Source organism: Musa acuminata, chromosome BXJ2-8 (assembly GCF_036884655.1).
Source record: "Musa acuminata AAA Group cultivar baxijiao chromosome BXJ2-8, Cavendish_Baxijiao_AAA, whole genome shotgun sequence".
Lineage (NCBI taxonomy): Eukaryota > Viridiplantae > Streptophyta > Magnoliopsida > Zingiberales > Musaceae > Musa > Musa acuminata.
In genome coordinates this window covers 50898084-50912935 of record NC_088345.1, presented here as the reverse complement: position 1 = coordinate 50912935, position 14852 = coordinate 50898084, and the positions used below count along the sequence as shown (strand labels likewise).

The following is a 14852-nucleotide window of genomic DNA, read 5'->3' as shown; positions in this document are numbered from 1 at the left end:
CATCAAACTCATGCCCCTTTGGTACGTTGAGGCCATGGACATAGATAGCACCATCAAATTTGATTCAAGGGACCAACATCACAGAAGATAATAGAACATACTGCATCAACTTCAGACTACTATTTTCACAACTGAAAAAGAAGAACAATCTTAATTCAACTGTAAGGTAAACTCTCCTTCATTTTGTAGCTTGGATCAATTTCACAACAACAAAGTGGTTGCTCTCACAGCATCCCTTGAAGCTAAAAATTTTATTCTAGGCAACAGCTTCAAAAGCGCGCAAGTAACTAATGTTTCCGGAAGGTAGTAACTAGATTTATTTTTACAAACTCTAACATCATAATGAGGAAAGTTTTTTATTGCGCTTCCTTGCAGTCTTTGCCAGAGCATCACAAATCTCCTTCTTTCGCTTTAAGTTGTTATCTGCCTTGCTTGCACAGTTCTTCGCTTGAAGCTCCAAGGCCCCCTTCACAAAGAATTTGACCTTCCACAATGTGATTTCACTCTGCATCAAAAATATGTACCAAGTATTGCAGACCTTGATCAGTGAGGTTGCTATTCTTAGAATAGGTCAATATTGATGTGTTATCACAATAGGAATATATGTTGTCAATGTTAAGTTCCAGTATTGCACACCTTGATCAGTGAGATTGCTGTTCTTAGAATAGGTCAACATTGATGTGTTATCACATAGTAATACAAGTTGTCAGTGCTAAGTTCCAGTCATGAACTAAAGTGAAAGAGCTTAATGAACCACCAAGGCATGCACAACTATGATATGATCAAATGTATATGATCAAATGTATATGATAGTAACGAATAACAATTCTATTTAAGTCACAAGATAGTAACGAATAACAAAAATGTATATGATCAAATGTAAGCGGATCCAATAGGAACATTAAAATCCAATCCAAAAGCCACATCAGATGACATTGAACTCATTTCCAGCAAGTAGTCAGTCCTTCAGCCAATCATTCACTGTTGCTGGTTTCTCATTGAACAGAGAGCATGAAAAATATCCAGTGATTTCGCTATAAAACATATTTATACGTATATAACTAATTTCTCTATGAGCATTTAGTTAATGTATATTAAAATCGACAGTATAATTCTGGATACCAAAATGTGCTGGTTACGAGAACTGAAATGAACTTGGAAAGAACTGTAAAGCATGCATGGGGTAAAAATACAAAACCTGTGCATCCATATCAACATCCACCACTTCGCCTGTAGTTTGAAAACTGGGGTTGTCTTCAGCAATAATTTCTAGAGCCTTGTTAAGATCTTCGGGGGATAAAGCGCTCAGGCCAACACCAAGTTTTCTTTTCTCCTCTGCTGACATTTTCCTAAGAAAATATTTCTAAAAGTTAGTAAGGCATAAATTTAAAAATGCTTCCCTGCAGCTAAGTTACAGCCTAGCGCACAAGACTCCCACCAGGTGGAGTGTTGCAAAAGTCCACGTACGCAGTCTTATCATTGCAAACAAAGAGCCTATTTTCATGAGTTGAAGCTTTGATACCCAGGTCAGCAAAAAGAGCAACCTTATGTATTTGAGAAATATTACAGAAAATAATTAACACATATGAAGCGAACCATGATACAATGCCATTCAGAATGCGGAAGTAATCATCAAAATTTTTCATGGGAAAAAGGAAAACGCAACTATTAGTTTTTCTATATTCTTGGGAGAAAAGGATTACAATTTTCGGATCTCATTATGTCCATACTCTATATTATGTGCAACATTTGGTTAATTTGACTCTAAAGTCTAAACAACATTTGGCTATGTACATACTCTATCAACAATAACTTCAAGTAGGACAAATTCCATATGGTAAACCTAATAATGAGCTTATACTACATAACACGAGTAAATATATTGTTAGTATAGACCACATTTTCTATCTTGCTAATGAATTTGCAAGGTCAACTATCATGTTAACTATTCTAATAAGTCCACTATCTTGCTAATTATAAAATGAAAGGTCAGTTTCTTATTAATTATAAAATAAGATAATTCATTTCCCCAAAAGCTTCTAGCTTACATCATTTTTTATATCACTGTCCTCCATTGCCTCAAGGCCTCACAGAAGTTTAAGGTATGAATAGCTGCTAAATATTCTAGCAAATTGAATCAACTGAATTGTCAAATAACTAAGGAGAGACTTGGGGTCTACATATACTACAAGCATGTTGATGAAAAAAACAAACAGTTACCTGCATTTCTGGATTACCAACTTCCTCAGCTCTTCCAAACGCGCATTCAGTTCATCAAGCTGAAGATTTGTTAAGAAAAAAATTGTCAGTCACTTAGGGGTTTTCTGAAGAAAAAACACCGTACCTATCCGAAGGTGTGAAATTGGAAATAGTTGCCATGTCATCTAATTCTGGCCTAGCAACTAAGTATTTCATATTGTCAGCACCTACTACTCTACTCGGTTTGAAAATTAATTTATGACTTTCAAAAAGATAAAGCAAATACTTAGGGAAATTATCCATAATAAGGTTCTATGTTACCTCACTGTTGGTATCTCTAGCCATTTTTCCAAAAGCAGCCTCCTGAGCAATATGCATGTTTGCAAGAGCTTGAGCCTCGTCGTCCTTTTGTTTTGCCTCCTGACAAGTGAGCACCAAAGAAAAAAAGAAAAAAAAACAATTTTCATGACTCAACAGCTCTGACAAAAGCAGCTTCATATCCATGCAGGAAATAAAAGAGAACGTGATAGCAAGAAAGAGGTAACAAATATAGCAACAGAAACAAGCATACTAAACTTCACCTCTTCAACAACTTTAGGAAGTAGTTGCAGCCACTTCTCTTCAAATTTATCCAGTAATGTTTTAGCCATAACATGAATGTCACTTCTGTCATCGTTGTATGTCATTGCATTAGTGAAAACCAATCTTACATCGGCATATATTTCACGAACATTTTTATATCCATTGCCATCCTTTGCTTCCATTTGGTTTTTGATTGTACCAAAGTCCATGGGCTTTTTAATAACCTAGGATGAAGAGAAGTCTCAAATTATTGTTAATCAAACTAAGAATAAGACAAAAGGATGCTAACTGCACTTTCCTAAGACAGAAAATTCTTATTAAAGGGTATCCAATGATTTTGACCAATTAAGCAACTAGCAGATACATCTAAGAGCAATGGAACTACCCAAAATCAAACCAAATTCAATTAAACAGATTATCATTATCAAACAAGCACAAGAAAGGCAATATTACTTGTTTTCAGTATGGTGTAGGAAAAAGTAATTCACAAAGGATTGAAAGCTTCAGATATACAAGAACCATGCCAGCTCTACTAATATAAAGATCATATATAGCTGAACAGAAAATTAAAGAAGTTACATGAGGAAACAACAAATCTTTTCCTATATATAGGGCAATGCCGTCAAGTGTGATCCATAAAAATAGTGAAACATGTTTGCAGCAGATTTCCAATTTGGAATTCAAAAATTGCAGAAAAAAAAGGCAGTTGGTGTTAGCATATTAAATTTAATTCAAAAAATTTCAATTGACAACATGAAGACAAAAGAAAATGTATGAATAGATGGAGCAAGCATACAAGATTGAAGGCAAATAGGGGCACACCTCATAATAATCATCAAGACCAAGACCCTTAACATCAACAGGGTTCATGAACGGTCGTGCCCACTTGTGCTGTGTAATCTGCAAATAATAATTTAGCCAGAGCAATCAGAAGAAATAGCAACAAATAAGGAAATAAGAACATAACTGCTTCCAACCAGTGCACTTTACACAAAGGTAATATCAGTTATCAGACAACTAAAAAGCTGTTACAACCTGTATGTATTCACAATTAACTTGCGTTGCCAGCAATTTATAATATAAGAAAGTCGATGACAAGCATTTGATCCACACATGCGAAAATGTTTGTTAAAACTTAGGAAACCTAATGTCTTATTCGTTCGCCACAGCTAACATTTACCTAACATCACAAATATATCTATAAAAGGCACAAAACAAGCTTCTTGCAGAGTTGCACCAAGTTTCAAAAGAGATAAAGCATCTGAGTGTTCCATACAACCTTTCCGATCTATACCAATCTTTTAACTCAAAAAGATATGCATGCATCTAGAACCATAAAAAATTACTAGCATCATGAGAATTGTGAATTAGTGCTTGCCTGCTTCAATATGGTACCAAACTGCCGCATGAGCTCCTGCATTCTCTTTGTGCAAACAGCTTCCTTTCTACTCCCGTCAATCAGCTTGTTACCACTATTGTTGCTTCCACTATTACCAGGTTTCTTTTTTTCCTTATCTTTACCACCTGAGTTCCCCTTAGAATTATTCGGCTGTTTCCTATTAGCGTAGTACTCAACAACCTCATTTACCTTCTGCTCCAGCTGTATACCAACAACGCATCATAAAAAACACAAAAGAAGTGTTCTTTCTTTCCTAAGTAACATCGAATTGGGAGCAATAAGCAAAAAGGCATCAAAGATCGGGAGACGTTAAACACCTCATTAGCTTTGGAGATGTACTCATCAACACGATGCCTGAACCGTTCGACATCGGTTTTGGGGTTTCCGGCCTCCACTGCTACGCCGGCGTCGCTCCCGTTCCCGCTAGCCAGCGGAGGTTGGGGAGGCCTAAGCGCCACGACTGCGGCTCCTTGTGATGAAGCTGTCATCCTTTGTCTCCTAATCGTCAAGAAAGATCACAGGGATCCCAGGATTTGTGATCCCTTTCCTCTTCCCTCGAATAAATTGTTGGCAAGAATCGTGGGTGAATTAGGGTTTAAAGAAGGGGGAATCAAACAATCTGAAGTTTAAGGAATCGAGGGCTTACTTTTCGGTGAATTGCCTCTTCGGAATCCGAACTCTTCCGAGATGGAATGGGCTAACAGATCGATGTCGAGGGATTTGATGGGGGAGGGCACGAAGAGACGGTCGAACGGTCGGACCGAAGAAAACCGAACCGTAGCACGCGGTTCGGTCCGGTACGCATAAACAACCCGGTCGATGTTGTTCGTCTTTGGACTCGATAAATGTACTGTTCATCTCTGCGGGTCCTGACACACTACTTGAGTCACGACTAGCTACGAGTGTTGGGAGAACGCATGGCCTTGCACACATCAGACTGATGTGGCTTGAGTCGTAACTCATGAGTCACTGTACCCCAGTTCGTAAACAGAGCTTTCATCCATTGCTTCAAGACAATATAATAATGATTCCTGCGACAACCAGATTTCCGTCCCATGTACAGATCTTCCATTTACATCACTCGTCAAGAAAGTTCAGATGACTAATTCATGTTCTTGTTGAAATCACAAATCTCGAAATCAATTTCTTAATTTGCTCCAAACATTTTTTTTTTCTTGTGAGAGCAAAAGAAGCAGAGACATGACCACTGCATCACTCACAACAAGCAGCATACATCGCAATTCAAATCAATTACAGATATTATACAGTAGACAAAAAAGATTTTTGAGGACTTGTGCTTCTGATCAAGTTCTCAGTGGCATTTGCAAGTTTCTGTCAGTCCACATCCTTTCTTCTTACTCGAAATCGTCGTCGGGTAGCATTGCCGTCAAGAGAGAATACTTGACCCTCAGCGATATCTTACCTCTCTCTAAATTCAGCTTTGCACCAGAGACCACCCAGTAACCAGGGCTGTCTTGCGGACCGCGCACCATTTCGGTCGTGTCGACAAACTTGAGCAACTTTGGAGTCTGCACTGGAACCGGCGGGCCACCGGGATAAACTGCCGAGTTGATGTTTACATCCGTTGGCCTGGGTGGAGGCTTCTGAGCAGCCGCAGAGAAATGAGTGCTGATGAGTGTTGAGATGAGACCAGATTTTTGGACCAAGTTTGGAGAATTATCCCACTCTGGGTTCTTGACAAGTGCTGCATTGGAAACAGTCGAGAATTGGAGGCGGAGGAAGAGGACTTTCTTGAAACCATGATGGCCCACATGTAACTGAGCCCCAGTAACAATCGAGAGGTCATCATCATCGGCGTCCACTGGCGCTGTGCAGACATGAGAAAAATGCCTCCAGTCAACTGGCTCATAGTACTTTCGGTCATACGATTCAGTGGAGGCTCGGTTATGTGGGTTGTCATGAAGCTCAAATATTTGGGGAAGGGAGCAAAGATGTTGGAGATGAATTGCTAATCTGTTACTCCTTTTACCCTCTAAGTATAACCGAAGTCCTGTCACCGGCTTCTTGCCTACATCAACCTGAAACAATTGCTGATTCATGAGTCCTAAAATAAGCCAAATGATTCTATTCTAAACCAAAATGAGAAAACTAGATGCAGAACATTTAAAAGCTTTGACTCGCTTTTGACATACTATTCATTTTGTAATTGCAAATGTTTCAAATGGAAACCTTGAACTTCAGCTATATACATTCTTCATCTGGTGTCAGTTGTACAATTCTTCAACACAATTTTTGACAGTATCACATCTAGTATTTGCAACTTAAAATTGAACCAATTCAAGCACCCAGCACTGTGAACAAGCTACTTTAAGTTACAACTTTGGGGAGAAACTAGCAACCGAGAAACAGACACTAATTAGATGAAATTACCTTCCTATACAACATAAATTTTAGTGGAAAGTGGATAAACTAAACTAGAACATGCATAAATCTAAAAGGGTTATTAGACAAGGGAATCCACTTTTCTGTTAGTTATTCATTCTAGTTTTCCAAGTACCGTCTAGAATCGTTAACAAAATCATTGGTAAAATCAATTATTCTTATTTTGGTATTAGTCTGAACCTGTAACATCAACTATATACCAGCGACATTTTAAGTTCACTAAGACACAAAAAATTTGCTATAAAGAGTGCTTTTCTATATAACCAATTGATATAAGTAAATTAACCTATCTAATTTCTCCAGTTATGTGACTGCCTTGATTTAAATAGATGTCTTGTTTGTAGGAAACTTAACATTACTGAAAGTGTCATCCATTTCATATATCTTAGATTGAAATATTAAAAGAGACTGTAAATTAATACAAAACCATGGTGCATAAGGTTGAACAAAAAATTGCTAGCTGTCAGCATTACTTAGGTGAAATTTTCTCTCATGTCCTTCCACAATTATTGGCCTTCTGGCTCTCATCAATCCTTGGACCAATTTTAAGATTCCTATGATGTACACTGGACAAAAGGACAGCAATTGTCAAAGTAGTTAAAAAGGATAGATTACCATAAACATGTCTCAGGGCGGATTTTAAAAAAAAAGCCATGGCAATGGACTCAACTTACGTGCAAGAAACATTTTTAACTGAGATTCTTGGTCCGAATCAGGCAGTATTCTTGGCTCATCATGGCCAGATGTAGCAGTCTGGTAGTCTCATTTATGATGATTTCTTACAAATGTATGCAATGGCATGTTACTGACCTTATGAAGCAGATTTGCTGCCATGCATCCCTTGTGCTGAAGTGAGGATCAGTGATTTAATTAGAAGAGCTGGAGTAACACATCCATTGTTTCTTTTGTTTGACCATCTTATTGCAGATTTAGTCTTATAAACACCTCCTACTAATGGTTGTGATGAATCGGTCTGGGCTCAGCCGTAGTGGATTCCTAGTTCTGATTCTGTCAATAAATTTCTGAAAGTTACTTAAAAAACTGGGCAATCAATTGGATGGAGCCTTCATATGGTTGCTCGGGAAATTCGTATGAATAAATTTTCCTACAATGTTAGTCTTGTGGTTGTTTCCCCTATATCAATTGTCGCTTAATTGGCTTGTTTGAAAAGAAATTTTACATCTCTTTCCTCAATGTAGGTGAGTCAACATGTGCAGGATACTTTCTATGAGAAGTTTAACAAACCTTGTCATAAACCCACCTAATCATGGGTTGATCAAAATCAAATCAGATGGGTCTTTGACCATAGCTGCAAGTCTGTTAGATCAGGTTATATTGCGCTGCTCTTGTCATTTGTGCAGGTGCTAGAACTACCCTGGCCATCTCACCAATGCAGTCTGAAGCTGAGTGACACTGGAAGGTATCAATGAGGCAAACAGGAAGAGACCCAGATTAACAGAGATGCAAATGGATTCACAAACCCCTGCTAACACTTCAAAAAGAAAGGAGGAAGCTACCAGGGAGAATTAGGAATGTTATCTATACTCTATAGGTCTTCAAACTTTTCTTTCTATTTTCTAAGAGAGTTCATTTAGATTATGTCTATCAGCAAGCTAATAACCCTGTTCACTTTTTTGAGTAACTCGGTCCCCTACGAAAGCTGCGGGTCATTTCTTTGAGAACCCTGTGAATTACCTGACTTGTGGAGCTTTGTAAAGTTTATGTATCCAGTCAGTATTTTGACAAATTAGTTCTAGTTGAGATCAACCCCCTTTTTTAACAAAACAAAAAAATATCTTGTAATCTTTTTTACAATTCCACAGAACTCAAGACTTAGAGAATGTCAACAATATAGCAATTAGTCAACAATGGTGACAACCAATAGCGAAAAGAATATAAATAATTACCATACTGGTGTTGACAAGAAGCTTAGGCCCCATGAAGGAAAACTGAAGTGATGCAGTGCTCTGTTGCTTCTGCTGTGGACCAAGAGGAAGATCACTGTAAACAGGGGCCCATTGTCTCGGCAACTGGAACTCCAAAAACTGATGAAGTTCTTCAATTGGTGGCTTATCTGATGTCCAGAGATAAAAATAAGAACAATTACAACACTATGCACATAAACCACATACAAGGAATGCCTTGTATCTATAACAAAAGTCTTTATCATGACATTTTTAAAGGAAACCTATCCTCTGAGATATTTCAAAATTTTTAAAGCTCATAGTATCTCAGAAAGAATTGATAAAACTAGAAGAGTTTACTGAAGCCACATCAACATAAAGGCTAACTCAAAACCTGATATTTCTTTCTGCTTAATGCTTATTTTTAAGAAATAAAATTGAAATTACACGACAGCATTTGCTGGACAGAATCATACTTTCCACTGGAAATCAACCAATTTAGGCAACTAGAAATTTGCAAGTACGCCACAGCATCTGCTCCACAGGATAAAACTTTCCTCAAGAAATCAATTAACAGATCTCGAAAGCTATTTAGGCAACAATATTCCTGACTCTTTTGCAACATGTCAAAAATAGAAAACATGAGCTTATGTTTTGGCATAGAACTTATACCATAGAGAAAATCATCCTTCTAGGATTTTAGTTCAGAATGAATAAGAGCCAAAGGGTCTCAGGTCACATGAGGATGCAACTAATGACAAAGCAAATCCGATGCTATGCAAGTCATTAAAAGGCATAATAATTTTTTCATAAAAAAACATAGCAATTACATAGAATATCACATTAATTTTAATTTCTAAAAGACTCTACAGCTTATTGTTATTCCAGATATAGCTCCATTTTCCCAATTTTAAAATATACTGAAATCAGTGAGAAACACTTCATAAATGACAAATTGTTAATGAAGTGTGCTCTAAATCAGTAATGACTTTTGGATGTATTATACCAGATGATTCTTCTTAATCCACAAATAATTCTTAAGAATATATATCACATTAATTTGAATACAGACACTTTTGACAAACTAAATTGTATTGTATCATCAATCATCAGCATTCCACCTCTATTTTTTTCTGCACAAGGTCATATACATATCTACAGATGTCACAGATAGATTAATCTCCCATAAATCAGAAAGTTGATGAGCAACATAACTTCTAATTTTGAGTACATTCAGCCAGCAGTCAAGGTGCCGTGAGATGATTTCAATAAAATAAAAGATTTTAAAATTTTAGGATCCTCAAATGAAAGTTCTTCTTGTGAATCAAAGGGGTCATCATGGCAAATTGAGCCAAAAGCACTGCCTTATGCACACATATATTTGTCTTAGCAATAAGTGCAGTATGAGAAATAAGTTCAAACTTAAATGAAAGGTCTGCTTGTGTATGTGAAATAGGGATCGCCATGGCAAATTGAAAGAAAAGCACTGCCTTATGCACCAGTAAGTTTGCCTTAGAAAAAAGCAACTGCAGAATGAGATTAAAAGAGTTCAGATTTCATACTTACACCGTAAGTACAAATTGATGGCATGGTTTAGGAATCCACTTCCAGGAACCCCATTCAAAAGAGAAGTAATTGGCATAAAGGACATTAAAATTACATCGGGTTCAGACTGAACAGTGTTCAACCACTCGATATGAGGTAAGTCCCAGTTATCCCTTCCCCCTCTTTGCTTGAAGATTTGCACGATGCCCTGAATTTGTAAGACAAAATGTAAAACAGATCATTTTAAGACTAAGTATAGCTTAAAATATTTTCACAGAAGAAATCATTCTAAAGAACTTTATCTGTTAAAAAATATACCTCTTTTGCACAGTAAGAGCTTGACTGACTGGATTCTGCAAACCTTAGTCGCTGCTCTCTCAACTCGTACTGCACCACGGTAATTTATTAGTATAAAACTGTAAATTGACACTTGGCGACAGGAGATGTGTCTTACAATGTCATAGCATCAACTAAATCCGATATTATGAGATTAAAAAATTGATAATATTAAAAAAGGCCCAATGCTTCAATTTACAATATCTTATTTCATTTGGGTAACTAGCAGATGTTATTGGAGCATTAGGAAAATGTACGCACTACCAGCATTCAGCACAAAGGCATATGATTCGTCATAAGGTATTTAGGCCTCTCAGACCTGACGTGCAAGACAAGGTCCATGTGTTAGTAAGATCAAACACACTTTGCATCATTCTGAATACACAAATCAAGAAGATCAATTTTCAGGACCTCCAGAACCTGTTATCTGTTCAGTGTATTATATAAGGTATATCAATTCAAGCATGTCTAGTCCAACCAATTCTATGTCCTAAACAGTGAAATTTACTATGCTAGACTGACTGGATTCTGCAAACCGCAGTCACGACTCTTTCAACTCATACTGAACCGGTGTAATTTATTAGTATAAATTGCCAATCAGAAACAGGAGATGGATGTTCAATGCAATAGTAAAGTTCACCATAAAAATCATTTCTGTTAAATTTCTAAGGAACCTTTTTAACCAAAGTTGTTAAGTACTCAAGATCATAAAGTGCTTGGGCCTCACAGACCTGAGGTGCAAGACAAGGTTCATGCGTTAGTTAGATCAAGCACACTTTTTCATCACTCACAAATCAATAAGGCCAATTTTCAGTTCGTCCAGAAACTGTTGTCCATTCAGTGTATCATATAAGGTAATATCAATTCAAACACGTCCAGTCCAACCTATTCCTGGTCCTAAGCAGTGAAACTTAATATGCATCCCAGTAATTTAGGTACCAATCAAAATTCCAAGAAATGTTTGGCATCATAAAATACAACCTTAATCAAAATTTCAAGAAAATTACCACCATGTCTCTCATGCAACCTTAATCATGGTGCACACCTTAGTTGTCCATTCATAAGTAACCAGAATAGGTTAAAGAATGTTTTTTTTCTGAAATAATATCTTATCGTGCCAATGATAAGCCTGTCAGACCAACAACAAGAAAAGAAAAAAATTCATCCTGCACTACGAAAATATTATCTTTAAATGACCTATCATTACAGTGTTAAGAAAAAGGTTAAGCTGCCTTAGTTTTGAGTTTAATGAAAACCAGGAAACAAAAGCAGATCAAAATGAGGGTTAAACACCTTATCTTTCCCATATGTTTCTTTAGAAGCCATGTCATATTCTCTTGAAGTCTCCTGAAATCTCTTATCTGCCAACTCTTTCAACCTTTTCTGAACTTCAACAGGTTGGAGGTTAGACGAGTGCTGCTGTTTGATATAGATTACATCCTTTCCTCCCATCTTCACACCAATTATAATATGAGTACCAAATCTTTCAATAAACCTAGAAGAAAAAGAGAAGTGATATGCATTCACATCCCAAAGTGGGTGGTCATACCAAGAACTTTGGAACTTGTTGCTGAACAATTTTCCATTAAAGTTTAAGTCTTACAACTTCAAAAGAAAGGAACAATAATTTATCCTTCAACAAAGAGTTAAACTTGAAAAATGGAAATAATAGAAATCATATTTCAGGAGAAAATTTTCAACTACGCACAAGAAAACTTTTGAGATAGATAGCATTCTACAATGAAACTAAAACAATTCAAGAGCAAGTGCTAACAAAGTTAAGATCTGCAGGTAAAGAAACATCTGCAGGAACAAAAGCTAATATATTAAAGAGCCCGGTTATTGTTCTAAAAGTATATATTTAAAACCCCTCACAAGCAAAAGTAATACATGAACTTTATGTTCAGCTATTTAAAAGAAGATATCAAACCTTGCCAAAGCAGCAGGATCCCATGTTGATGGAACTGCATGCTTAACATGATCACGAAGTACAATCTGAGATTTTGATAATGCAAGAGCATATAGTGTAATAAACCATCCATCAAATGCAAGAGCTTTCGTGTTTGCTGCATCTTTCTGCCAAGAACCTGAGAATTCAAACATACTGTTGAAGAGGCCAGAAGGTATTTTTCCAGATAAAGATAACTCCTGGTTAAATTGCTCGGACATCTGCAGAAAGTTCCATAAGAATTAAGAAAGAAAAATGACTTGTTACAGCTAGATATATCATAGACATTTCCATTCTTGTTACCAACACATGCAGAGATGGAACAGCAACCAAGCACGGTGACCATATACAATAATATCCTCAGAGACACCCATCAATGATCAATGAATGGATTTTGTAGATGTTGCGGAAAAATAAGGATGGACAGTTGTTGCTTTTGTCTAGGTTGTCATTCGTGTACCATTTCCAATTGATCACTCTCGTTAACAATTTGTCTTCTAGAGGACATCCATACAACAACAATAACAACAAAGTCGTAAGTCCAACTATTTGGGATCGGCTATATAGATTTTTTGTCGCCATTGAGATATGTAAAAAAATCATATGTTTAGTTAAATTTAGAGTACTTAAATCTTTATTTATAGTTTCTATTAAATTTTTTTTTATGTCTTCATCTATCTCTCTTCATACCACTAACATTAATTATTTCACCTCTTCTGACTATCGCATCTGGAGGTCTTCTCATAACCTCTAGATTATGAGAAGGCCTCATAATCAGTCTTATCTTACCTATATAACAAACACGGATTACTTTCTTTTTTGCCTAAAAGAGAACATGATCAACCTTTAATCTTGTAGCTAGGCAAGGCTCCAGTTCAACTTGAGTATTAGATAGTCAAAGCGAATCCTTTATAAAACAGAATTTGAAATGACAAAGCTACTTGGATGTTCATGCTTGTCAATTGCACAAGTCAATATTACTTTTTGCCTTCTCTAGTATTAAAAAAAATATTAATGCAAAAAATTGTGCCACATCAAGCTTAAATGAATTGGAATGAAAATGATCATAAGTGATCCCATATTGAAGTCAGGATTGGGCTACTCAGAAGCCTTTAAATATAATTTGACAGACATTTAACTGGATATGAATATACTTGGGACCAAAGGGCATGCTCTCCAATGACATGAAGTTTATAAGAACAAGTAAGCTCTTACAGAGTATACGAAACTAATTGTCATGGTTTCAAATCCTAAAAAACACTTCTTCCAGCATCAATCAATGCCCACATTTTTACCTTGCTATGAAAACGACAAACATGATAAAAACAATTTAAATCTGGTCTACAATATATCATAAAATCTGCAGTTTAACCAGCCCATATCCTTGAACACATCCAATGTGCATTACACAACAAGAATTACGTAAAGATAATGAACCAAAATGCATCGATTTGGGAACAAACAAACCAAGGCATACCTGCTGAAACGAGAGAACATCTGACCTGAACCTTATTCTTTCTCCTTTATCACACTTTATGGATTTAGGAACATTTGGAATAGACAGTCCACCAGGAAGGACGATGTTGTGAACCTGATCATGATCAATCTCAATCAACCATGGATCCGGGGAATCTCTCTTGCAGTGCTTCAAACGGATATCTCCAGCGATGTCATATCCTAATCCGATCGAGTTGATCGCAATCTCAGCAGCTTTCAGCGGTGAAATCTTGAGCGCCATTCTTGATCATAACAAACTAGCTAAAGTAATTTCTTATGCTGAAATATGATCTGTTATACCCCTCACCTCACACAATCGTCAGGCCTATGAAACCGATATTTTTCTCCTCAGAATCCCAGAACTACAACCCACCAGCACAAAATTCAATTTTTTTCCTATTACCGCCAAAATCGCAACAGAAACAGTGGGTTTTCTCAGTATTCCCGAGGCCTAAACTCAAATCTGGAGAGCAAGCTTCAGCACTCCACCTCTACTCACTCCACACGGACAAATCCTTACCAAATTTCTCACAGAGGCAGAGAAATCACAGATTACCTGAGGCTTTCACACTGAATCTCTTCTAAGACTCCGCTCCGATCGAGAAACAAGAGCAACAAAACCCCAGCTCAGATTGCGGCAAAATCTAGCCTCAGAACCACCCCAAATCTCCTCAAGATAGCCCCAGAACCCAAGAATTCCTAACCCAAGCTGCGTCGGTAGGCCGTAAACACCAGCAAATTCCTGCTGCTCTCTCCAAAAAATTGACCTCCCCCGGATTTAGGGTTAGGTTGGTCAAATCTGACGAGAGAGTATTCAATTGCGATACCGCTGACGTGACGTCCGTGCCCACGACTTTTCCGGACAAAACGAATCGGGCATCGCCACCAACACGCACACCGCACACGTCCTGTGGCGACGTCCCGCGACTCCACGACACCTCTTTCCGTGTATCAGAACAACACGATGAGCACCGTACGGGTACCCGTCTCCCAAAGGGTAGACGCGACGATTCGGCGAGTAGAGCGGGACCCGCATGGG

General features: G+C 37.3%; 2 protein-coding genes across 3 annotated transcripts; both read right to left on the bottom strand.

Moving 5' to 3' along the window:
- Positions 1-154: 154 nt before the first annotated feature.
- Positions 155-4977, bottom strand: LOC135581167 (transcription factor GTE1-like). Of its 2 annotated transcripts, none has more exons than XM_065122735.1 (9): positions 4827-4977; positions 4498-4729; positions 4160-4381; positions 3604-3681; positions 2781-3005; positions 2521-2619; positions 2221-2279; positions 1199-1349; positions 155-505 (listed from the first exon to the last, which is right to left on the bottom strand). In XM_065122735.1, the coding sequence occupies exons 2-9, from the start codon at positions 4666-4668 to the stop codon at positions 338-340; spliced, it is 1173 nt and encodes a 390-aa protein (XP_064978807.1). In that variant the 5' UTR covers positions 4669-4729; positions 4827-4977; the 3' UTR covers positions 155-337. The 2 variants fall into 2 exon arrangements, with proteins under 2 accessions (XP_064978807.1, XP_064978808.1); XM_065122736.1 differs by having other exon boundaries at positions 4498-4734; positions 4827-4940.
- A 287-nt stretch (positions 4978-5264) lies between these two features.
- Positions 5265-14617, bottom strand: LOC135620095 (MACPF domain-containing protein At4g24290-like). Its single transcript, XM_065122734.1, has 7 exons — positions 13794-14617; positions 12299-12537; positions 11662-11863; positions 10351-10419; positions 10054-10240; positions 8491-8657; positions 5265-6219 (listed from the first exon to the last, which is right to left on the bottom strand). The coding sequence occupies exons 1-7, from the start codon at positions 14052-14054 to the stop codon at positions 5536-5538; spliced, it is 1809 nt and encodes a 602-aa protein (XP_064978806.1). The 5' UTR covers positions 14055-14617; the 3' UTR covers positions 5265-5535.
- Positions 14618-14852: the final 235 nt, after the last annotated feature.